This window comes from Mirounga angustirostris, unplaced genomic scaffold (assembly GCF_029215605.1).
Source record: "Mirounga angustirostris isolate CCGP_5_RB_7025 unplaced genomic scaffold, mMirAng1.0.hap1 SCAF_4, whole genome shotgun sequence".
Taxonomy (NCBI): domain Eukaryota; kingdom Metazoa; phylum Chordata; class Mammalia; order Carnivora; family Phocidae; genus Mirounga; species Mirounga angustirostris.
The window spans coordinates 44,445,643-44,472,897 of record NW_026991712.1 but is presented as its reverse complement, the minus strand read 5'-3'; the positions used below and the strand labels follow the sequence as shown (position 1 = coordinate 44,472,897).

The 27,255-nt window shown below is 35.6% G+C and overlaps 1 protein-coding gene across 1 annotated transcript in view; it reads left to right on the top strand.

The window, feature by feature from the left end:
* NECAB1 (N-terminal EF-hand calcium binding protein 1) overlaps positions 1–27,255 on the top strand; it is a 185,672-nt gene that overhangs the window by 108,327 nt on the left and 50,090 nt on the right. Inside the window, exon 6 of the mRNA XM_045895594.3 lies at positions 26,111–26,247. Coding sequence (XP_045751550.1) covers positions 26,111–26,247 — 137 coding nt within the window. The remainder of the gene's footprint in view (positions 1–26,110; positions 26,248–27,255) is intronic.

Sequence of the window (27,255 nt, the reverse complement as noted above, 5' to 3'; positions counted from 1 at the left end):
AGTGAATTAATTTTGCTCCATCGGTTTCTTGATTATTTTTTAGTAATATAAATGTACTTTAATCATTCTGAATATTTGAATATTTTTATTTGGTGACATTGATGGATAGTGAGGTTATAACATATTTGTTCTAGAATCTTAATTTTAATTTCAATATTAAAATTTTTGAGTGATTCAGTAGAGAACACAAAAAAACCTCTCAAATATGAAAGAGGAATAGGAAATTATAAATTAAATACTGTCAGCCTAGAGATACTAATTCCAGTATAGACTTCCATAAATCTTTACCTGAAGGCTGTAAATATTTCTGAGAAAAACCTTCTGAGGCTGATGCTATCTAAGTGTCTCTGCTCAAGAAAAACGGGTTTTTAGGAATTATGCTTTTTGCTATTATTTGCTTAAAGAAAAATTCAGCTGCAGTTCAGATGACATATTTCCTCCTCTTTAATTGCTTATTTTCTGTTCTGAAAAGCTTTCCTTCCAGCAGTGCTCTTAAGGGAACAATTTTATAATCAAGAGCCTCTGCCCCTCAGAGCCTCATGAGGCCAGCACCTCTGTTTCTCTCCAGAGATGCTTAACACTGACCCAGGAAGGATCAAGGGGCTTTTTGTGTTTTAAACACTTTTTGATAGGAGGCAGAAGGAAAAGGACACCTGTATTCTCATCTAGTCTAGAAGGGTTCTGTGATCTTGAGCAAGTTATACTTGATGTGTTTGAACCCCATTTTGGAAATGAGGAATTTAGGTTCATTGGCCCCTTCCAGCTCTATAATGCATTGCCTTTGATTGATTTGCTGATTGCTCATGAAATTGAGTGACTTTTGATCCCAAATTTTGTTTTCCACATCAACAGACTATATATACTCTGTTATTGTTATTAAATATCTCTTCCATTCAAAATGAGCCTTTTTAGTCGTTATATACATTTAAGGGAGGTCGCAAATATTCCCTATTTAGTAAGCTCTATGCTTGTTTGTTTGTTTATTAGCTCTATGTATATTTAGTGTTTGGTTAAACTTTATTTGCACTCTTTATGTTTTGTGTGTATTAATGTAACGTGTTTGTTGAATGAATGCTTTTTAATCTCTACAACTGCAAAAGCAGGTGGTATATTTTATTTCCTTCTTTAATGCACCTTCACAGTTATATTTACAAAGGGATATTCAGTAAGTAAGAGGTACTCCTATACATATTTTATCCTTTCCTCTTTTTTTCAAAGTAAAGATTAATCCATGAGCTTGAAAATAAAGCTTTTGTTTAAAGAAAAAAAAAAGACTCGTAGTGAGAGTCATTTGAAAATAGAGGTTTGGAAAAGTTTCTTTTGTTCTGTGTTCTCAAACTTTATTATTTTTACTTATATATTTTACTGTGGTAAGAACACTTAAAATGAGATCAATACTTTTAAAGTTTTAAATGTACCATACATTATTACTGACGATAGGTACAACATTGCACAGCAGATCTCTACAGCTTATTCATCTTGCTTAACTGAAACTTAGAGCCTGTTGATTAGTGACTCTCCATTTCCCCCTCCCCACCAGCCCCTGGCAACCCCCATTCCACTCTTTGATTCTTTGAATTTGACAATTTAGATACCTCATATAAATGGAATTTTGCAGTCTTCATCTTTCTACGACTGGCTTATTGCACTTAGCATAATATTCTCAAGGTTCATCCATGTTGTCACATATTACAAAAGTTCCTCTTTTTTAAATTTAAGGCTGTGTAGTATTCCACTGTCTTTATAGGCCACATTTTCTTTATCCATTTATGTCTCTGTGGATATTCAGGTTGTTTCTACCTCTTGGTTTTCATGAAGAGTGTTGTAATGAACATCGGAGTGCAAATAGCTCTTCAACATCATGATTTCAAATCTTTTGAATAAGTACTCAAAAGTGGGATCATTGGATCATATGGTAGTTCTGTTTAATTTGGGGGGAACCTCCATACTAGTTTCCATGATGCATCAGTTTGCATTCCCACCAACAGTATACAAGGGTTCCAATTTCTCCACTTCTTTGCCAGCACTTGTCTTTTGTTTTTCTTTTTATAACAACCATCCTGAGGTGCTATTGTAGTTTTGATTTGCAATTCCCTGATAATTAGTGACATTGAGCATTTTTTTTAAAAGATTTATTTATTTATTTAACAGAGAGAGACACAGCGAGAGAGGGAACACAAGCAGGGGGAGTGGGAGAGGGAGAAGCAGGCTTCCCGTGGAGCAGGGAGCCTGACGCGGGGCTCGATCCCAGGACCCTGGGACCATGACCTGAGCCGAAGGCAGACGCTTAACCATCTGAGCCACCCAGGCGCCCGACATTGAGCATTTTTTTCATTTGCCTTTTGCTTATTGATGTGTCTTCTTTGCAGAAATAGCTATTAAAGTCCTTAAGCTCATTTTTAATTGGGTTATTAGGTTTTTACTATTATCCCTATGTACTTAAAGAGATTAACCCTTTATCAGATATGTGGGGTGTAACTATTTTCTCCCATTCCATTGATTGTTTTCTTTGTTATACAGAAACTCTTTTGTTTGATATTGTCCCACTTCTGTATTTTTGCCTTTGTTCGGTGCCTTTGGTGTCACATCTAAAAACTCATTGCCAAGACCAGGGTTATGAAGCATTTATCCTGTCTTCTTCTGGGAGTTTTATAGTTTCAGGTCTTACATTTAAGTTTTTAATCTATTTTGAGTTGATTTCAATGTAAGTTCAAGGTCCAAATTCACTCTCTTGATAGCGAATATCCAGTTTTCCCAACACTGTTGAAGGAATGGTCCATTCCCTGTTGTGTATTCTTGACTCCCTTGTCAAAAATCAGTTGATCAAATATGCATGGATTTATGTCTCGAATCTCTCTATTCTGTTCCACTGGTATGAATGTTTGTCTCATGCTAGTATCATACTGTTTTGATTACTGTAATTCTTAAGTATATTTTGAAGTCATAAGGTCTGATGCCTCCACCTTTGTTGTACTTACTCAACATTACTTTGGCTATTCAGGGTCTCTTGTGGCCCCATATGAATTATAGAATTATTCATTTCTGCAAAAAATGTCCTTGAGCTTTTGATAGAGGTTACTTTAAATCTGTAGATCATTTTGGGTAGAACGGACATTTTAATATTCTTCGAATCCATGAACGGGGATAGCTTTCCATTTATTTGTATCTGCTTTAGTTTCTTTCATCGGTATTTTATAGTTTTCACCTCCTTGGTTAAATTTATTCCTAAATATTTTATTCTCTTTGATAATATTTTACATGGGCTTATTTTCTTAATTTCCTTTTCAGATACTTTGTGAGTGTATAGAAATGCAACTGATTTTTGTATGTTGTTGTATCCTACAGTTTTATGGAATGTGCATATTTGTTTTAACAGTTTCTTTTTTATGGAAGTTTTAGGGCTTTCAATATACAAGATCATATTTTCTTCAAACGGAGGTGGTATTTCTTCTTTCTTTCTGATTTGGATGTCTGTTATTTTCTTTTTCTTGCTTAATTGTTCTGGCTAGGACTTCAAGTAGTACTATGTTGAATGGAAATGGCAAGAGTGGGCATTCTTGCCTCATTCCTGATCTTGGGAAAGCTTTTAGTTTTTCACCATTAAGTATGATGTCAGCTGTGGGCTTTTCACATATGGTCTTTATGAAATACTTTTCTTTTCTTTTTTTTTTTTTTTAAGATTTTATTTATTTATTTGAGAGAGAGAGAGAGCATGAGAGGGGGAGGGTCAGAGGGAGAAGCAGACTCCCTGCCGAGCAGAGAGCCTGATGTGGGACTCGATCCCGGGACTCCAGGATCATGACCTGAGCCGAAGGCAGTCGCTTAACCAACTGAGCCACCCAGGCGCCCCTATGAAATACTTTTCTTGTATTCCTAGTTTGTTGAGAATTTTTCATGAAAGGGTATTGAATTTATTCAAACTCTTTCTGCATCTATTAAGATTATCATGTGATTTTTATCCTTTATTCTGTAATGTGATATATTAATTTATTTTCCTGTTGAACCATCCTTGCATCCTAGGAATAAATCCCCCTTGGTCATGGTGTATGATAAATTGGGAGTGTTCATTAGTCTTCAATTTTCTGGAAGAGTTTAAGAAGAATTGGTGTTAATTCTACTTTAAATGTTTGGTAGAATCCACCATGAAGCCATCTGGACCTGTGTCTGTCTTTTTTGGGAGGCATTTGATTACTGATTCAATCTCCATACTAGTTATAGATCCAAAATATCTATTTCATCATGATTATTCACAATAGGTTGTATGTTTCTAGAAATTTATCCATTTTTTTCTAGGTTATCCAATTTGTTGGCATATATTTTGTTCATACTAGTCTCTTATGATCCTTTTATATTTCTTTGGCATCCATTATATCTCTTCTTTATTTCTGGTTTTATATTTGAGTTCTCTCTCTCTCTCTCTCATCTAGTTAAGTGTTAATTTTATTTCTTTTCAAAAAGCCAATTCTGAATTTTGTTGATTTTTCTATTATTTTGCTATCCTCTATTTATTTCTGCTCTAATCTTTATTTTCTTCCTTCTGTTAAATTTAAGCATAGCTTGTTTTTCTAGCTCCTTGAGGTATAAACTTCAGTTGTTTGAGATCTATCTTCTATGTAGGTGTTTATAACAACAAATTTTCCTCTTAGTACTGCTTTTTTTTACCTTCCATAAGTTTTGGTATGTTGTGTTTCCATTTTCATTAGTCTTGTTTTTTTTGTTGTTGCTGTTGTTTCTACTTGGACCCATTGGTTATTCAGGAGTGTGTGAAGTTCCACATATTTGAGTTTTCCAGTTTTCCTCCTGTTGTTGATTTCTTATTTCCCACCATTGTGGTTGAAAAAGGAAGTTGATATGATTTCAGTGTTTTTAAAATTAAGACTTCCTTTGTGTTCTAACATACGATCTATCATGGAGAATGTTCTCTATGTTTGAAAAGACTGTGTGTTCTCCTACTGTTGGGTAGAATGTTCTGTATATGTCTGTTATGTCCATTTGATCTATAGTGTGGTTCTGATCTTCTGGTTCCTTATTGATCTTCTGTGTGAGTTCTGTCCATTTAGAAAGTGGGTTATTGAAGCGTCCTATTACTGTATTTTTTGTCTGTTTCTCCTTTCAGTTCTGTCAATGTTTACATCATATATTTAGGTGATCTGATGTTGCATACATAAACAGTAATAACTGTTATTTCTTTCTGGTGGATTGCCTATTTTATCATTCTATAATATCCTTTGTCTCTTGAGAGTTTTTGACTTAAAGTTTATTTTGTGTGGTCTAAGTGTAACTACTCCTGTTCTCTTTTGGTTACCATTTGCCTGTAATACATTTTTCCATCTTCTCACTTTCGGCCTGTGTGTGTCCTTAAAACTGAAATGAGTTTCTTGTAGAGAGCATCTTGTCTGTTTTGTTTTGTTTAATCCGTTCAGGCACTTTATGTGTTTTTATTGGAGAGTTTAATCCATTTATGTTTAAAGCAATCATTGATAGGGAAAGATTGTCATTTTGTTGTTTTTTGTTAGTCTTGTTCCTTTGTCTGTCTTTTCCTCTTGCTGTTTTCCCTTACATTTTGTTGACTTTTTTGGTATTGATAGGATTTGCTTTCTTTCTCTTTTTCTTTGTTTAACTTTTATGGGTATTGTTTTTGTGGCTTACATAAAATGTCTTGTAATTGTAGCAGTCTGTTTTAAATAGATAAGTTTAATCACACACAAAAACTCTACACTTTAACTTCTCTCCCACCCACATATTGTTACTGTCACAATTTATGTGCATTCATACTGTGTATCTGTTAATGTACTTAGTTACAGTTATATTTTAATACTTTCTCTTTTAACTTTTATACTAGAATTAAAAGTGATTTACCTACCTCAATTATAGTAATATAGCATTCTATATTCTATATTTACCTTTATTAATGAGTTTCTAATGCTACATGGTTGCTATTTAGTGTTCTTTCATTTCAAGTTGAATAACTATTTTGAGCAGCCCTGGAGAAGTTGGAGTGCTAGATGCATGGAACATCTCTTTCCTTCTACAGGTGGAGGCTGAGAGCTGAAATTTTCATCTGCTCAATCTCTTCTGAGCATTGGGGAAGATCTATGGCATTTACTAGCCCAAGCCACCATTTCAGTTTTCACCAAGTGGCTTGACTGTGCCAGGGCTGTCAGAGCTCCAAGACTGGCAAGACAGAAGCCAGTCCTTTGGGAGTCCTCTTGGAAAAGTTGTGGTGCCAGACACACAAACCAATCCCTGCCCTCCAATGACAAAAGCTGTCAGCTAATCCTGATCATGGTGCTGTGGTGGGGCTGGGTCTTTGTGGCCACTGGGTCTCACTTCAGTATCTCGCATCCTGTGGATTTGTCTGTGAAGTGTTGCTAAATCATTGTCTTTGTAAGAGGAAGGATGGTTCAGGGCTTCTTACTATGCTACCTTGCTGATACGGCTTTCCTATTGATTCTCTTAAGAATAAGAAACTGGAGAGGTGACTGGGTGGCTCATTCGGTTGGGCGGCTGCCTTTGGCTCGGGTCGTGATCCCGGGGTCCTGGGATCGAGTCCCATATTGGGCTCCTTGCTCAACAGGGAGCCTGCTTCTTCCTCTCCCTCTGCCTGCCACTCCCTCTGCTTGTGCTCGCATGCTCTCTCTCAATCAAATAAATAAATAGAATCTAAAAAAAAAAAAAAGAATAAGAAACTGGAGTCTCTGATTTTAAAGACAATTCTATTTCTAGCATGCCACAGTTGCCTATTTCTTGAAACTTTCTAGATTGTTCTGGTACAAACATATCCCTAATGATATATATATATATATAGGAAAGGAATGAATAGAATTATCTGCTTACAAGTGCACAGGGGCTCTCCTTCTCTCCATGTATGTATAATACACACATACTATAGTTTATATCCTAGGAATATTCAAGCTCATCAATGGTCAGATATAAATTAAATCGAAACTAAAATATACTCTTATCAGTCAAAAGGTTTAATAATGCCCATTATTCAAAAACACAGAAAAATGAAGATGTTTAAACACAATAATGGGACTTGATGTGTTGGGGGGCAAGTTTGGTGATATACATTGAAAACTACAAACCCTTGATAATTTCACCCCTAGAAATTTACTTAAGGAAAGAATTTAGTAAATGTGTAGGCATGTTCATCATGTAATAGTTTCTAATTTTTGTTATAAACCAAATGTCCAACAATATGGAATTGGATAAATAAATTATGAATATAATGGAAAATACCATTTAGCCATTAAAAATTATATTGCAAATGACTGTTGACATAGAAATATGCATTTATATGTACAAATATGAGTACAAATACCTGATTAAAAATAAGCACATGTGATGAGCACTGGGTGTCATACTTAACTAATGAATCATTGAACGCTACATTAAAAACTATGTACAGTACAGTGGCTAACTGAACATAGTAAAAAAAACACATAGTTGTTTTTAGAAAATAAAAAATATAGAAGCTTTAATAGCTTAAGGTATAATTTACATACCATAAAATTTACCAGTTATAAGTGTATGGTAAATAACTTTCAGTAAATGTATAGATTTATACAACAGTCCTGTTTAGAATATTCTTTTTTTCTAAGTTTTTTATTTTAATTCCAGTATCGTGAATAGTGTTATATTTCAGATGTACAATACAGTGATTTGACAATTCTAAACATTACTCAGAGCTCTTCATAAGTGTACTCTTCAATCCTCATCACCTATTTCACACATCTCTCCACTCACTCCCCTCTGCTAACTACCAGCTTGTTCTCTTTAGTTAAGAGTGCTTCTTGGTTTGTCTCTTGCTTTTTTTTCTTTACTCATCTGTTTTATTTCTTAAATTCCACATGTAAGTGAAATCATATGGCATTTGTATTTCTCTAATTTCGCTTAGCATAATACTCTCTAGCTCCACCCATGTTGTTGAAAATGGCATGATTTCATTCTTTTTGTGGCTGAGTAATATTCCATTTTGTACACACACACACACACACACACACACCCCACATCTTTATCCATTTATCTATCAATGGACATGGGCTGCTTCCACATTTTGGTTATTGTAAATAATGCTGCAATAAACATAAGGGTACATGTGTCCTTTGAATTAGTGTTTTTATATTTTGGAGGTAAATACTCAGTAGTGGAATTACTAGATCATAGGGTAGTTCTATTTTTAACTTTTTGAAGAATCTCAATACTGTTTTCCACAGTGACTACACCAGTTTACATCCCCAGCAACAGTGCACAAAGATTCCTTTTTCTCTGCGTCCTTGCCAACACTTGTTATTTCTTGTGTTTTTGATGTTATCATTCTGACTGGTGTGAGGTGGTATCTCATTATAGTTTTGATTTGCATCTCCCTCATGATGAGTGTTGTAGAGCATCTTCTTGTGTCAGTTGGCCATCTGGATGTCTTCTTTGGAGAAATATCTGCCCATTTTTTAATTGGATTATTTGTTTTGGGGGGTGTTGAGTTGTGTAAGTTCTTTATATATTTTTGATACTAACCCTTTATCTGATATGTTATTTGCAAATATCTTCTCCCATTCAGTAGATTACCTTTTAGTTTTGTTGATTGTTTCCTTTGCTATGCAAAAGCTTTTAATTTTGATGTAGTCCCAATAGTTTATTTTTGCTTTTGTTTCCCTTGCCTCAGGAGACATATCTAGAAAAATATTGCTGTGGCCAATGTCAGAGAAGTTACTGCCTGTGCTCTCTTCTAGGATTTTTATGGTTTCATGTCTCACATTTGGGTCCTTAATCCATTTTGAGTTTATTTTTTGTATATGGTGTAAGAAAGCGATCCAGTTTCATTCTCTTGCTTGTAGCTATCCAGTTTTCCCAACACCATTTGTTGAAGAGACTGTCTTTTTCCCATATTGCATATTAAATTGGCCATATAATTGTAGGTTTCTTTCTGGGTTTTCTATTTTGTTCCACTGATCTATGTGTCTGTTTTTGTGCCAGTACCATACTGCTTTGATTACTACAGCTTTGTAATATAACTTGAAGTCTGGAATTGTGATACCTCAATTTGTTTCCTTTTTCAGGATTGCCTTGGCAATTCAGAGTCTTTTGTGTTTCCATGCAAATTATAGGATTGTTTGTTCTAGGTCTGTGAAAAATGCTGTTGGTATTTTGATAGAAACAGCATTAAATCTGTAGATTGCTTTAGGTAGTATTATCATTTAAAAAAAATATTTGTCCTCCCAGTCCATTAACACGGAATGTCTTTCCATTTCTTTGTGTTGTCTTCGATTTCTTCCATCAATGTTTTCTAGTTTCCAGAGTACAGGTCTTTTGCCTCTTGGGTTAAGTTTATTCCTGGGCATTTTATTATTTTTGGTGCAGTGGTAAATGGGATAGTTTTCTTTATTTCTCTTTTGGCTGCTTCATTATTGATGTGTAGAAATGCAAGGAATGCAGATTTCTATATACTGATTCCTGCAACTTTACTAAATTCATTTATCAGTTCTAGTAGTTTTTTGGTGGAGTCTTTAGGGTTTTCTATATAGAGTATCGTGTCATCTGCAAGTAGTGAAAATTTTATTTCTTCCTTACCAATTTGGAAGACTTTTCTTTCTTTTCTTGTCTAATTATTGTGGCTAGGACTTTCAGTACCATGTTGAATTAAAGTCTAATTACTGTGGCTAGGACTTCCAGTATCATGTTGAATTAAAGTGGTGAGAATGGACATCCTTGTCTTGTTCCTTATCTTAGGGGAAAAGCTGTCAGTTTTTCCCCACTGAATATGGTGTTTGCTATGAGTTTTTCATAAATGGCCTTTATTATATTGAAGTATGTTCCCTCTAAACCTACTTTGTTGAATCTTTTTATCATGAGTGGATGTTGTCCTTTGTCAAATGCTTTTTCTGCATCTGTTGAGATGATTACATGGTTTTTATCCATCTCTTATTGATGTGATCTAGCACATTGATTGACTTGCAAATATTGAAACACCCTTGCAACCCAAGAATAAGTCCCATTTTGTGGTGAATGATTTTTTTAATGTCTTGCTGGATTTGATTTATTGGTATTTGTTGAGGATATTTGCATCTAAATTCATCAGAGATATTGGCCTCTAATTCTCTCTCTCTTTTTTTTTTTTTTGGTGATGTCTTTATGTGGTTTTGATATTAGGGTAATGCTAGCCTCACAGAATGAATTTGGAAGTTTTCCTTCCTCTACCATTTTTTTGTAATAGTTTGAGAAGAATAGGTATTAACTCTTTAAATGTTTGGTAGAATTCACCTGTAAAGCCATCTGGTCCAGAACTTTTGTTTATTAAGAGTTTTTTGATTACTGAGTCAATTTCATTGCTCGTAATCGGTCTGATCAAATTAACTATTCTTCCTGATTCAATTTTGATAGGTTATATATTTCTAGGAATTTACCCATTTCTTCTACTTTGTCCAGTTTGTTGGCTTATGTTTTCATAATATTCTCAGAATTGTTTGTATTTCTGTAGTGTTGGTTGTTATTTCTTCTCTTTCATTAGTGATTTTGTTCAAGTTCTGTCTCTGTTTTTTTATGATTCTGGCTAACAATTTTGTTGATCTTCTTAAAGAACCAGCTCCTGGTTGTATTGATCTTTTCCATTGTTTTCCTAGTTCTTAGGTCATTTATTTCTGTTCTATTCTTTATTATTTCCTTCCTTATGCTTGTTTTGGGTTTTCTTTGTCATTTTTCTAGCTTCTTTAGGTATAAGGTTAGATTGTTTATTTGAGATTTTTCTTGTTTCTTGAGGTAAGCCTGTGTTGCTATAAACTTACCTCTTAGAACTGCTTTTGTTGCATCCCCAAGATTTTTGACCATTGTATTTTCATTTTCACTTGTTTCCATGTAATTTTTGATTTCTTGTTTGATTTCATGGTTGACTCATTGTTTAGTCGCATGTAATTAATCTCCATGTATTTGTGGTTTTTCCAGTTTTTTTCTTATGGTTGATTTCTGGTTTCATAGCCTGTGGTCACAAATGATACATGGTATGACTTTGATCTTTCTGAATTTGTTCAAACTTGTTCTGTGCCTAATATATGATCTATTCTGGAGAATTTTCCATGTGAAGTTGAAAAAATATGTGTTTTGCTATTTTAGGATAGAATGTTCTGAATGTATCTCTTAAGTCTATCTGATCCAGTGTATCATTCAGAGCCACTGTTTCCTTACTGATTTTCTGTTAGGATGATTTGTCCATTGACATGAGAAAGGTGTTAAAGTCCTTTACTATTATTGTGTTACTATCAGTTACTTTATTATTAACTTATGTATTTGGATGTTCCCATGTTGGCTGCATAAATATTTACAATTGTTATATCTTTTTGTTTGATTGTCCTGTTTATTATTATATAGTGTACTTCTTTGTCTCTTGTTAACATCTTTGTTTTAAAGTCTACTTTGAGGGGAAAAGCTGAGAGCCTTTCCCTTAAGATCAGGAACATGTCAAGGGTGCCCACTCTCACCACTGTTGTTCAACATAGTAGTAGAAGTCCTAGCAACAGCAATCAGACAACAAAAAGAAATAAAAGGTATTCTAATTGGCAAAGAAGAAGTCAAACTCTCTCTTTTCACAGACAACATGATACTTTATGTGGAAAACCCAAAAGACTCCACCCCCAAATTACTAGAACTCATACAGCAATTCAGTAATGTGGCAGGATACAAAATCAATGCACAGAAATCTATTGCTTTCTTATACACTAACAACGCAACTGTAGAAAGAGAAAATAAAGAAACAATTCCATTTACAATAGCACCAAAAACCATAAGATACCTTGGAATAAACCTAACCAAAGAGGTAAAGGATCTATACTCTAGGAACTACAAAACACTCATGAAAGAAATTGAAGAAGACACAAAAAGATGGAAAAATATGCCATGCTCATGGATCGGAAGAATAAACATTGTTAAAATGTCTATGCTACCCAGAGCAATCTATACCTTCAATGCCATCCCAATCAAAATTCCAATGACAGTTTTCAAAGTGCTGGAACAAACAATCCTAAAATTTGTATGGAATCAGAAAAGACCCCGAATCACCAAGGAGATGTTGAAAAAGAAAAACAAAGCTGGGGGCATCACGTTGCCCGATTTCAAGCTATATTACAAAGATGTGATCACCAAGACAGCATGGTACTAGCACAGAAACAGACATATAGACCAATGGAACAGAATAGAGAACCCAGATATGGACCCTCAACTCTATGGTCAAATAATCTTTGACAAAGCAGGAAAAAACATGCAATGGAAAAAAGACAGTCTCTTCAATAAATGGTGTTGGGAAAATTGGACAGCCACATGCAGAAGAATGAAACTCGACCATTCTCTAACACCATTCACAAAGATAAACTCAAAGTGGATGAAAGACCTCAATGTGAGACAGGAATCTGTCCAAATCCTAGAGGAGAACATAGGCAGTAACCTCTTTGACATTGCCCACAGCAACTTCTTTCAAGATACATCTCCAAAAGCTAGTGAAACAAAAGCAAAAATGAACTTTTGGGACTTCATCAAGATAAAAAGCTTCTGCACAGCAAAGGAAACAGTCAACAAAACAAAGAGGCAACCCACAGAATGGGAGAAGATATTTGCAAATGACACTACAGATAAAGGGCTGGTATCCAAGATCTATAAAGAACTTCTCAAACTCAACACCCAAAAAACAAATAATCAAGTCAAAAAGTGGGCAGAAGATATGAAAAGACACTTCTCTGAAGAAGACATACAAATGGCTAACAGACACATGAAAAAATGTTCATCATCATTAGCCATCAGGGAAATCCAAATCAAAACCACACTGAGATACCACCTTACACCAGTTAGAATGGCCAAAATGGACAGGGAAAGAAACAACAAATGTTGGAGAGGTTGTGGAGAAAGGGGAACCCTCTTACACAGTTGGTGGGAATGCAAGTTGGTACAGCCACTTTGGAAAACAGTGTGGAGGTTCCTCAAAAATTTAAAAATAGAGCTACCCTGTGACCCAGCAATTGCACTCCTGGGTATTTACCCCAAAGACACAGATGGAGTGAAAAGAAGGGCCATATGCACCCCAATGTTCATAGCAGCAATGTCCGCAATAGCCAAGCTGTGGAAAGAGCCGAGATGCCCTTCAACAGGGATGGATAAAGAAGATGTGGTCCATATATACAATGGAATATTACTCAGCCATCAGAAAGGATGAATACCCGACTTTTACATCAACATGGGTGCGACTGGAGGAGATTATGCTAAGTGAAATAAGTCAAGCAGAGAAAGTCAATTATCATATGGTTTCACTTATTTGTGGAACATAAGGAATAGCATGGAGGACATTAGGAGAAGGAAGGGAAAAATGGGGGGGGGGATTGGAGGGAGAGATGAACCGTGAGAGTTTGGAGTCTGAGAAACAAACAGGGTTTTAGAGGGGATGGGAGAGGGGGGTTTGGTTAGCCCAGTGATGGGTATTAAGGAGGGCACGTACTGCATGGAGCATGGAGCACTGGGTGTTATACGAAAACGATGGATCGTGGATCACCACATCAAAAACCAATGATGTATTGTACGGTGACTAACATAATAAAATTAAAAAAAAATAAGGCATCTCACAGAAGACATCTGTAATTTTCATGCATTAAATGATATAAATGCATTAATATAACCTACAGAAATACAGAAATCATTTTGAAAAATGATTACATGTAAATTTACAGGTTATCAGACACCATTTTCATTAGAGATACTAGTAATAAGTAGAATAAAGTATACAATTATCTAAAAAAAAAGTATTTTGTCTGATATAAATATTTCTACCCTGGCTTTCCTTTTAAATCCATTCACATAATAAATGTTTCTCCATCTCCTCACTTTCAATCTCCAGGTGTCTTTAGTTCTGAAACACTCCCTTGTAGGCATCATATGGTCTTATTTTTTTTAATCCACTCTGTCACCCCATGTCTTTTGATTGGAACCTTTAATTCATTTACATTCAAGGTAATTTTTAGGAAGAGAGAGAGTGTGAGAAGGGGGAGGGGCAGAGGGAGAAGGAGAAAGAGAATCTGAAGCAGGCTCCATGCTCAGTGCAGAGCCCCACATAGGTCTCAATCCCAAGATCATGACCTGAGCCAAAATCAAGAGTTGGATGTTCAACTGAGCCAAACAGGCACCCCCAAATCAATTATTGATAGATACATATTTGTTGCCATTTTATTACTTGTTCTGTGGTTGTTTTTGTAGTTTTTCTCTGTTCCTTCTCTAGCTTTCTTTCATGGTTTGCTGGCTTTCTTTAATGATATACTTGGATTCCTTTCTCCATTCTTTGCATATCTACTACTGGTTTTTTATTTGTAGTTACCATTAGGTTTGTACATAACATCTTCTGTGTTATAGCAGTCTATATGAAGTTGATGGTCGCTTAAGTTTGATCCCATTCTTTACTCCTCTCCCTTCTTAGAGCCTCCTTGGGAGCATGGCCAGGCCTTCTCCTTTTCCCATGGTGTTCTGAAACTCTTCAAAACTAAAATTTAAGGTCACTGGATTAAAGCCAGCTTCCCTGCACTGATTATTTCTTTGAGGTCCCTCTTTCACTTAGATTTTGGCCTATGAGAAGTCTTTACTTTCTTTCCAGATAATTGATACACTTAGGAATTTAAAAAATATATACTATGTCCATCATTTTTATTTTGTTTAAACAGGATTATTCAAGGAATCTATTACCCCAACCCTACCAAAACCGATATTGCTTATTATTTTCTATGAATTACTTTATTTAAGCCTCACAAACTTGTCAAAAGAGATTAAGGTCTTAAAGTTACATAGACTAGTAGGTAAGTTTTGACTTTTTTGTTCATGAATGAGTAATAATTGGTCCATGGGAAAAAAAATTATCGAAACCAACTCTACTTCTTTTTTAAATATTTAATTAATTTATTAATTTATTTGACAGAGAGAGCACAGGTAGGCAGAGTGGCAGGCAGAGGGAGAGGGAGAAGCAGGCTCTCCACTGAGCAGGGAGCCTGAGGGTGGGGCTCGATCCCTGGATTCTGGGATCACAACCTGAGCCGAAGGCAGACGCTTAACCAACTGAGCCACCCAGGCGATGTCATGTTTTACATTCCAAGAAGAGCTTTAATCTCCATGGTAAGGATTCCAATAAGAGACCAACTGCATAAACTTGAAACCCAAAGGGTTTTGCTCTTCACAACAAGGAAAATTACCCCTAATGATTCTGAGCGCCAAATTAACAAAGGGTAACTGAGAATTATAACAAGTCAGCCCTTCCTTATGAATTTTCAAGCCAAGTTTAAACTTCCTGTTTAGTGAAAATAGCCTCAAGCCAAGAATTTAATTTAAAATTATTCTAAGATAAGTTGCCCCCAGGAACTAGACCAAAGTAAAATCAAATCCTCTTTGAATCCTCTTAATCTTTTTTTTTAAAGATTACATTTATTTTTGCGCGCGAGAGAGAAAGCAGGAGCTGAGGGGGAGGGGCAGAGTCCCTATGCGGGACTCAATCCCAGGACCCCGGGATCACGACCCAAGCTGAAGGCAGCCGCCTGAGCCACCCAGGCGCCCCTGAATCCTCCTAATCTTGTCCGATAGGTTTCAAAGATTAATCTTGCAAATAATTTGTGCTGATATTATTTAAAAATCTCAACACACAGTCCAAAACTTTATACATTGAAAATAATCAGGTACGGGATAAAAATGTTAATGTATCATATAAATACATGGTTAAAAATGTGAGAAATTGAGCAGGAGTATACAAAAAAATACCAAGAAAATTTGAGAAAGAACAAAAAATAAGTATGAGTCAAAAATATATAATAACTGAAATTAATGCATCAGGATACTGTTTAACAGTAGATTAGATACAGCAGGAAAGAGAATAAGGGAACTTGACAGAACTGAAGATGTCACACAGAATGTGGCTCAAAAAGACAAAGATCTAGAAAATATAAAAGATGAAGAGACAGCTAAGTGAGAAGCTGCAACATAGAATCGGAGTTCTAGGAAGATGAATAAGAGAGTTTAGCAGGGAAAACAATAAAAAAATCATAGATCTACAAACCAATAGTTAGAAGATCTATAGAAACCTAACTTGTGATAGATCTGGCAAAAATGTATGGAAGAAGAGTAAAGATTTAAGAGTTTTTTTATATATTAGAAAATTTAACTTTGCCCTCGAGAAGGATTTCATAAACAAGATACAGAACACAATAATGTATCTATTATACGGTATAATTGATCATTTTCACTTTATTATATTCAGGAAAATCTGAACTTCAAAAGATAGCACTTAGAATTTGAAAAGAAAATGAAAAACAGGCAGATGTATTTGTAAAACTCAGCTATCAAAGACTGGTGTTAACATTTCAAGAAGTTCTATAAGTCAATAAGGAAAAATCAGAACACATAATAGAAAAAAAAGGGCAAAAATACAGGACCAGTAACTTCAAAAGGGAGCAGGGGAAAGTCCAATATAGCCTGTGAAAAATTACTGAAACATCTTTATTTTGCTGAAAGTTCTAAAGTGCAATGTCAGATGATTTGTCCCAAGCTAGTGGAGACTTCAAGGGACCCATGCAGAATATTGATCACTTGCACTCTGGCATTTAAGGGACTTTGAGAAAGATTCACCACTTATTTGTGGTGAACTCGAAAGGTGAGAGCCTATGATTGCCAATTCCTCTGCTTGAAGAGCCCATCTGCCAGGGGTAACAGCCACATGTCCAGAGAGAGCTGGAACAAGGGTTTGTTCATGTTGTTTCAGCTGCAGGTTCCTCAAGAGGGAAGAGAAAATAAAGTATTAGTACTTCTATTATTTAAGATGTTATATTATATTGCATCTAAGGGCTGATTGCTTTTTTATTTATGCTGCTTGGCATCTGTTGTGATTCCTGAATCTGAGATGCCATAGCTTTGTTCAATGCTGCAAAATTGTCAGCTGTTGCCTCTTTCTTCACCTCTTAGAACTCTCTAGAAGGTTAGACCTTCTCATTTTCTCTATCCCTTCTATCACATATTGTCCATCTTTGTGCTACTATTTGAATAATTACTTCAGATTTATATTCTAGTTCCCTAATTCTCTCCTTATCTGTATCTAATCTGATATTTAATCTGTCCATTGAGTGTTTCATTCTTTTTTTTTTTTTCAAGTTCGTATCGCTTCTTTTGAAATCTGCCTGGCTTTATGTTGTAGTCTCTCTTTCCTTATGTTTTCAGTTACTTTTTTTTTTTTAATTTGATCATTGAAGCATGTTTCTGCGAACTCTTTTTTATGATTCTTTTATTCTTTGTGCAATATGGATACATGTTAGATGGAATTTTTTTCGCTGTGAATTCATACTTCAATGATTAAATCATTGGGTATTCTGAGAAATGTGATTTGATAATGTACTTCCTAAAGAATTTATTTTTTGGTTTATGACAGGTGCCCCGGGATATTACTAATACAGAACTACTTTACATTAATCTCTCAGTTTAGGGATCCCCTGCATCATGCAGGTAAAGGAATTGAGCTTCCAACTCTAATGTGGACTAAGCTTTGGTTATAAGTTTTGAAGAATTTTTTGTACCCATAGCTAAGCCTGAGACAATTTGTCATCTCTCTTTGTTTATGGATAATATTCCTTTGTGTGTTCCAATTCCAACTCTCCACCTTGGCTCATCTCATCTCCCCCCAAAATTATAATCTGAAACTTAAAGCTTCTGGCTCAAGAAAATGCCTACAGGACAGCAAGGATTTCAGTGCTAAATGATAGCACTATAGTCTGTGTGTCTGTTTCCTGTTCATTTTGGCCATTGCTGGGTTTTTTTCTTATTTTCTTAGAAGCTCTACTATGTATTTAAAATACTCATCATACTTTAATATTTTTGTAAAAGAAGTATTTTTTAGGTAATTTAATAAATTCTGTTGCCAAAAGTGGAGCTTCCAGGAAATTTTTTAATGTAAATATTACCTTCCAATTTATCAGTTTGAAAATAAGATATTCAGAACTGATTGCAAGTAATCTATATAATCATCTAGAAGACCTTTTAGAAAGGAGAATATAGGTAGATTTTTATAACTCTTCTCTTATGTGTGTTCCCTGTATAGTTGCCTGTGTGTTTTTAATCACCTAGGAATTAAGGGGTCTTTACTATTTGTAATCTACCCAGGATGTGTGTGTCAGCAAGCTGCATTATTTTAGTTACGTTGTACCATAGAAACACTTCCACCATGAATGCTTAACTTAGTCTTCAGGATGCATGTGAAGATTTTGAATAAGCCTATCTAGATATTTCTAAAGCAAACCAGAAGACCTTGGCACAAACCCAATTTTAAGAAAGGCAAGCCGTGGTTATGATTTCAATCCATAGCCAGTTTCTTCTTACATTGACCATTTTCTTGAACACATAGGAGAAATGTTCAGTATTGTCTCAGTATAACATTCCAGACCTTAAAATGTGAAAGACATAGGGGTGCTTGGGTATCTCAGTCAGTTAAGCATCTACCTTCAACCCAAGTCCTGATCTCGGGGTCCTGGGATCCAGCCCCATGTTGGGCTCCCTGCTCAGCAGGGGAGTCTGCTTCTCCCTGTGCCCTCTGCTCCCCACCCCTAGTGTGTGTGCTCTCTCTTTCTCTTAAATAAGTAAATCTTTTTAAAAAAATTTTTTAAATGTGAAAGACATACAAGCATGAATTACAGGTACAAAGAGACTGTCTATTTCTTGTTGTTAGTCATTGTCATAATGAAATGTAGCAAAACCCCATATTTCATCAATTTCTAAGATGCATACATTTTTACATTTTAATGTCTATGAAATTGGGATTCATCTTGCACTTGATGGTGTATAAAATTGAATTGCAAATATTTTTATTTCCTAGTGGTGTATAAAATACAAAAAAAGATGCATCTCATAATTGCACTTCATATTTGATGAAATATAGTATTTTTATTTTTTTAAGTCTGACTGGCAAAAATCCTTGCCTATTTATTATTCTGAAGAAGTTACTATTCCCAGAGATATTTTTTTCCTGAACAAAAAGTTACTGGAATGATTTGGTATTTTATTCATAAGTGAGCCATAAAGGCAAATTAAATCCAAAAGTGTGTCCATGCTCAGATATATTAAGTATCTAATATTTCCCATACATTATGCTGTCATAGGGTTTGTTTAGATCAAAGACAAAGATAATATGTCTCTGAAAGTTGAAAGATCATAAATGACATTTTGAAGATGTATTTTCTCTGACAAATTCAGTAACTTAGACATACTAACTCAACATATTTTAAGATTGTGGTTAAAATAGAACTATCCATCTGACACATACACTGTTTAGGAGGAGTCAAATTACAAGTGCGTGTTAACCTTGAGGTAGTACATGCTTAAAAATGATATTCGAAGAAAAGTGTGTGAGCAATAAGGTAGAAAGCAGCATATTTATGGGGAAGAAATTTTGATGATCTTTTATTATCAGCATCAACAAACATAAATTTAGCCCAAATTATGTGTAAATATAGCTCTCTGCTCTTCATGCTGAAAAAAAAATTTAACATTTGGTTCTATGTTACATTCCAGAAAAATACAGGCTAGCAGTTGAGAAGATAGTATATGAGAGGTGATAAAAATTACTAATTTGGAAGTGTTTACAGATTTTCTTGTCCTACTGCCTGCCAAAGACTCCTGTATTTTACAGCCCTTATCTGTCTACTCCCACAATGTCTCAAAAATATGAGGATAGTGTATCTCTACCAGGCTGGCTCCTCCACATATCTTAACTTTTGTAAAAATAAAATGAAAAGGAGGAAAGTCACACAAATCACATGTAGAACTTAATGATTATAGGCAAAACGCTCTTTAAACCACCACCCAGATCGAGAAACCAAACAAACCTACCAGCCTTCCCAACCCTTCCATGTGCCTTGTTCCAATTATCTTCTCTCCCCCTGGATATAAGGACCAAACAGATTCCTGTAGTAATCATTTCCTTGCATTTTATTATGGTTTCATCACATGAATGTTCATCTCTAAAAACTGTAGTTTAGTTGTGCCCATTTTTATGTGTGTTAACATGTCTTTTAATTTACAGGTTACCCGGCAGTCCTTTAGAGAGATGCTCATGGTCTAGATTTTGCTGATTGCCTTCTAATGGTTCAATTCACGTTCTTCTGACAGAAAAAGTTTTCTTTTGGAAATTCTCATGATAATCCAGTTTTTAGGTTTTTGGTTGTTTTTTGTTTTTGTTTTTTTTTTACCCCATAAGTCATTTGCTGTTTATATCTAAGTGCACAAAGAATTTGTGCTTTGTCTTTTAAAGCCCAATAATTTTACGGAAATATGTCTTGATGTTTGTTCTGAGTTGATATTCTTAGGTATGTGGTGTGCTTTTGTCAATCTAAAATTGTCAAGAGGCAGGAATTAAGCAAAAGCATTTATTTGGGAACAAAGAATTGCCATTTGAGGTACACAGATTTGGGCAGCAATCCAAATAGTGTCTCACTAGGGAGCAAAAGTCAGGGATTTTTAAAGACAAAAAGAGAATGCCTATATAAGTTGTTTATAAAGAATTTTGGTTGATGATGGGGACAGAACACTAATCTTGCCTAAACATAATTAGTTGCTAAGGCTATCACTAAGCAAAAGTCTCTTCCTGTAGCAAGTTACAGGGGTTCTTGCAGAGTCCTTTATCTGTAGTTTGGCCCAATTTAAAAGTTCATGGTTCTATATGTGAGGTCATGTGTGAGGCTTACTTCCTTAAGGACCTCCTGGCTCCATTTTAAAACACCTTGATACATGTGACTTCATTTTATTTCATGTTTCACACTCTCTCTCAAATAAATAAATAAATAAATAAATAAATAAATAAATAAATAAATAAATAAATCTTTTAAATATATATATATGTAGAAGGAACTCCAAAATTTAATAATTTTTGAAGAGCCTGCTACACACTGAACACCAACATATATTTATACTAGCAAAATTCTGAAGTGAACTGTTACCACAGCATTCAAGCTCAAGCCTTGTGAATTTTGAGCCAATTATCTGTTCATTACACTTTGTAGTATCCTTCCTCCAATGGATTGAGAGCAATGATGAACATTTATCAGAAACTATAAGCTAGACATCATACCCTGTGCTTTGCAGGCTATATTTCATTCAGTCCTCACAAGTTTATGAGATTGCCACTATTCTTATGTATAGTTAGGGAAACAAAGACTTAGGTTGAATACTTTCCCAAGCTCACATTGCTTTTAAGTGGCATAAACACTGATTAGAACTTATGTGTAACTTGTGTAACTATCTTCAAACCTAGATTCTTAATCACCACACTGTTATTAAATGTGATAAATGGGATCCAAATCTTCATCTGTTAGCTATTAAGCCTCAAATTTGGGTTGACTCTGTTTATCGTTTCCACATTCAAATCCAGGTTTGGTTTTGATTTTTGTTTTTGTTTTTGTTTTTTGCCAAAGTTCACTTGTTTGAAGATTACTTCTGAACAGAATGGGATTATTTTATTCTTTCGGCAAAGACATCCAAGGGGCCATATGTTCTTGTTAGTCTCCTGGTACGAAACAGAGCAATAAGAAGAGCCAGAGGAAAGAAACCTACATGAAATCAATCTTTGATAACTTTAGGATGAGCCCTCTACAATGGAATTTGTTAATGTAAAGGTCTTAAATAATAGAAGTCAGGTTCTGATTTCGAACTACAGAATATCTCAACGTAGGGCTTACAAGTTATTTAAATTTAGTGATAATTTAATAGCATTTTATTCCAGAATTAGAGCCTTGTTTCCTCTTTCACTAACCTGAAAATCTATAATTCCTTTAATCCTTGGGAATATGCAGTATGAAAATATTTTAATCTCTTGTACCGCTATCTAAAATTTCTAACTACCTATCTGGAATTAACCTCAGTCCATTTTTAAGACTGAAGTAAGGACCAGTTCTTTTTTTTTTTTTTTTAAGCCTTAAATTCGATATAGTATTCTCCCAGCTTAAAAGAAAAGTCATTTAAAATGAAAGTCTAAGAATGTTTACAAAAATAGGACATAGATAAAGCAGTATAAGCCAGTTATTATTTTTTAAAAGGTAACAGTTTGGGGAAGAGTAAGGGAAAAAAGACAAACTTATCTTTGTAAAAGTGAATTTTTTGTTCTAGAAGCCAGCACAGCTGTCTCACATAGGAACAGGGAAAGCTGCAGGGGCTTAGATCAAACGGCGATCAGAAGCAGTACCCCCTGCTAAATGTGATTGCATCTGATCTCATAAACTAGAAGACGCTGAGCCTGAATGTCACAGACTTGATTAATTTTTAAGTAGGACAAATACAAACAGGGAAGACTGATGCTCTGATTTTCCTAATTAACTCAGATGATTCATAGTGGTTTAATAGCCGGGATCTCTACTCTTCCATTACGCAGATGGGCAGGAGCTTGCTTTTTGAGAAATGATCTGACAATTAAGATGCACAGGCAGGGCCCTAAGAAACCTGATTTTCAAAGGGCTCTGCTTCTAATGCTGGGGTTTTTACTTAAATGAATCCTCATCCTGTTTCAGCTCCATACAAAAGAAATAGGTAGATCGAAATGTTCACACTCTAGCTTGGCAAAGGCACAAATGGAAATATTAATGCTACTTAACAATTTCCACGTAAAGATTAATTTAACTGACAATTATCAGTGACATGAATGAATGTTATTGGAATCTGGGGAACATATTATTAGCCTTCATTACCCATACCTTTTCTAATAGACATAAAGGATTAAACTGTTTCTGAAAAAAAGTGGCAGAATCTCGATATCAGGTACTATGTTTTTTTACTGCTTTAGTAGACCAGTGTATGTTCTTTCTGCCAGTCTCTCAAATTCTAGATTTTGCTTACAGGAACTGTTTTAAGCCAACATATCAGTCTTTGGGGAGTTCAGCATGCAAAGATCCCTTTTTGTACCTGTAGAACCAACACATTTGTTGAGAATAGAAAGGGCCAGGCTTTGACATTTTCCAGCTTGTTATCTATTTAATTTTCCATCTGCTGCTTTTGCCACTGCCTTCCAAAGGAACATCTGCTGCACATCTGAAAGAAGGAAGGGAAGATTGGATCCATGCCACCTGGGTCTGCAGTCCTAAACCTTGGGATTCAGATTAAGGGAAGGGAAGAAGACTGACACATGGTCCAGAAAATGAAATGAGGACAAACAGTCTGTTAAGAACAAACCTTTGTTTCCATTTATCGCAGAGCCCACACGACCAGGCAAGCTGGACAACAGTGTCTGCCATCAGCCAGAGCTAGAGGGAGGGGAGGGAGCTGGTGCCTGGGAGGGGAGCAGGGAGGCAAGAGCAGTTTCCAGCGCTCAGACGCGCCCTCTGGTGCCTGAATTTGCACTCACCCACACCTGCTGCTCACATACCCTTTAAGCATTTATGGGGCAGCCGGACTTTGTTCTGGGCATTCTGGAGGCAGAGATGATTGTAAGATATATTTCCTACCTTGAAAGATCTGGCCTAGGATGAGGGAGATGGGCAAGTAGACAGCAGATTACAATATACAGTAATAAATTCTACACACTGGCTGGGAGCACAGAGAAGGGAAAAGAAGGGTGTGCCTAATCCCATGAAGCAAAATGGTGGCTCAAGGAAAGGAGAGGCTCTACAGAGATGGTGCCGTGAGCAGAGTCTGGAAGGATAAACAGGAACATTAGAAAACAAGCTCTTTTTTTCTCCTTATGATCAAGAGTTAGCACATAACAGCCAATCTTCGTATTGACTCAAAAAACTGAATACCCCCAAATCTTAAACCCACCCACCACCACTCTCAGTGTCCAGGCATCAGCAATTCTGTCCAACGTACTAGCTGGTTGTGCCATCTCTTAATATTTTTTTTATCTTTTTTTTTTTTTGCCATCTCTTAATATTATCTGAAGAATCACTAATAAGGATAGCAAAGTCTCATCAGACTGGGAGGTAAATCTCAGTATAAGAACCACTTCTTAATTTGCTGCCATGGAATAGCCAATTATAGGGTTTTAACTGTCCTTAAATATTGAACTTTGGCATCACCAAAATCTTGATATGTAAGACCAGAGTAGCCACCCAATTACATTTTTAAACTTAGGAGTTTCTCTCAATCAAGTATTGAGTGAGTATCTGGTGTAGGCACCATGAGGCACACAGAAGTATAAGGCATGACCTTTGAGTCTAGAAAGCTAAAATCTAATTGTGATGATAAGCAATTAGTTCTATAGTTCTGACATGACAAATACTTAACATTTAACTGAGAAAAGAGTGAGGCTAATGTGATAATGCCTTGCTCGGTGAATGTATGCTTTCTTCCCTTTCCAGGCCCTCTACAAATAGGTATAAAATTTTATCATTTGCTTTAGTCACAGTGTGTACTGAGATGCAAATGTAATTGACATAATCTCTGACTACACCAATATGTTGTCTTGGCATTTTAATAAATTTTGTTTCATTTTTAAATTTTTTTAAATTTTATTTAAAAAATATGCTTTCACAAAATGCAAATGACTGGGGGAAAAAAGCACACCTTTTTTTCTGTCATACATTTTCTTTTCAAAAGAAAGATTTCCTCAACTTAAAAACACATTGAGGAATAATTTTTTGAAGTTTTTATTGCTATTCACTACCAAGCTATTTGATAAAATTAAATATTTGGTGTATTTTTACCTTGAATTAACTCACAGAAATCCTTAGGTTATTATAAGCATGTAATGTTTCAGTTTATGGTTAGTTTCTTAGGTGGAACTTAAAGGCATTAAAATTTTTAAGTTTTAAATCACATCATTAGGTATGGTGGATAAGAGAATTCCCCGTGTTCACCTACAAGAATGGACTTAAAGAGAAACTGATGATTGAAACATTTCATGATTTCAAAATAAGAACAAAAGGAGGATTTCTATGGCATTAGGTGATTGGGCCACCAGAAGAAAAATTACAAAGTAATTTCTGTCACAATCCATTATGTCCTAATTTAGAGTTGATAGAAGCGCAGAATATTTGTGAGTTGGAATGTATGCCTGGGTTATCGTCTGATTTGTAAATGAGAAAACTGAGACCCAGAAAGATTAAATAATTACGTCTTGGTTTTCTGGGTTTACAACCGTGACCTGAGACTCCCCAGCACATCGTAACTTCAGGCATTATCTTGTCACTGTTACTCCTTTTGGTTTTATATTTTCACCCATGAAAAAAATCATGTAGGGACAGAGCTAGATCAATCTTTCTTAACGGAACTTGTATTTGTCATTCCCACTCAATACTTTAGAAAATTGGGTTTAGCTCGCTAGTCTCAGGACCTGAATGAGTGGTCTGGCACCTATTCCGGGCCAACCTGTTTTTTTTTTTTTCTTTCTTGGTTCTCCCTGAGACTGTAGAAGACAAGAACAGCAGGTAGCACCATGCACGGCCCCCTGTCTCCTGAGACTAAACTCGACGAGTATAGCTATTGTATATGCCGTGATCTCCGGGTAGACTTGGGGCTGTTTGAAAGCATGGTGCTTTTGTGGCTGAGTTAGATGCAAACGAGCCTCAGGTAAGTTCCTGAGGGAGGAACATAAGCAGATTTAGTAAACTGTTTAAATATTCCATGCCTAACATTTTCTGAATTGGGGGATAACTACACATAATTTCCTTTGGCTTCAGTATAATACAGATCAGGCATAATAAATACATCAAGAAAGAACTAAGCCAATTGCTGGAACGTGACTGCATTTAGTTCATAATAGAAAAAATAAACGATGCATGGTCATTACTTAAATGAAGCACAGAACAAACTCTGAGTTAATCACCTTCCAAGCTTTTTCTCTAGATAATGTTCTTTTCCTTTTCTACAGATGTCTATTCTCTAATTCTAGTGGGTTTTGTCCTTTTTCCTCAGATTGAGGCAGATGCAATGGGAGATGAGCTAGATATTCCCGTTATCTCTGCAGCTCTTATATTCAACTTCTGGTGGGCGAGTAGAGCACTGCCCCAGCCTCCAGGGGCAACATGTCTGCTCTCTTCCTGGTTTCTCCTTGAAAATTAATCTGAGATTGATGGGTACGTGGGGGAAAACCATTCCTGGATATTCTTCCTTACCATACTTCTAATTGCCTTTGCTCTATCATCCTTAGGACTACCAAGAGGCCTCCAATTTGGAACAATTTGTAACTCGATTTTTATTGAAGGAGACCTTGAATCAGCTGCAGTCTCTCCAGAATTCTCTGGAATGTGCCATGGAAACTACTGAGGAGCAAACCCGTCAAGAAAGGCAAGTTAAATATGTTCATATGATATCTCTGTAGTGACTATGAAAGACCAGTTGAGGGGCATCATGCTTAAGCAAGTGAAACTAAAAATGAGAATTAATAAATTTAAATAGAATTACAGGAACCTCCTTTGGGTGCTCGCCTTACATTTGCCACTAAAAGAAACCATTCTACTTTTACTGTCCATCATTTATTCAAATTTAAATAGCAAATTTAGTAGACACTGTGATAATGTAAAGTTACATTTTACATAGTCCTGACTCTTCAGGATGCTAAAGTCTATTATGTAAATAAAACATGAAGACTAAAACCATAGTGTAAGATGCAAAGTGATATATATCATACAGAAGGGTAAATAAGGTGCCAAGGATTTAGGAAGAGTAAAAGATTTCATGGAATTTCCTGATGATATTTGGGCTCATCTTGCAAATGAGTATTATGTGAAAATGTGGAACTGATAGAGACTTAGAGGCTAAGTGAACCTGGATGTACCTGGGGACTTGGGAATCAAATCAGCCTATTTATTTAAAGAAATAAAGAAAAATGAATGGTAGGAAAAGATTTCAAAATTCAAGACCACCAGTTAATATCACTGAGAAGATAAGTAATGCTACTATAATAGTTACGTAAATAAAGGTGCTAATGCTAAAGAGGAACCTGAATTAGAACAGTGTAAAGCAGACATCGAAATTATTCTAACCAACAGTTGGTACTTGCTTGAGTTGCCATTGTTTATACCTTGCAAGCTAGAGAAGGGCTTAGCAAAACCCTGGCTTATGCAACATATTTTGCATGTGTTACTTCAAACCTATACATATGACCATCTAACTTTTGCATTTTAAATTAGGGAGAACCACACAGTAACTTTTTTTTTTTAAGATTTTTTATTTATTATTTGACAGAGAGAATGAGAGAGAGAGAGCACATGAGAGGGGGGAGGGTCAGAGGGAGAAGCAGACTCCCCGCCGAGCAGGGAGCCCGATGCGGGACTCGATCCCGGGACTCCGGGA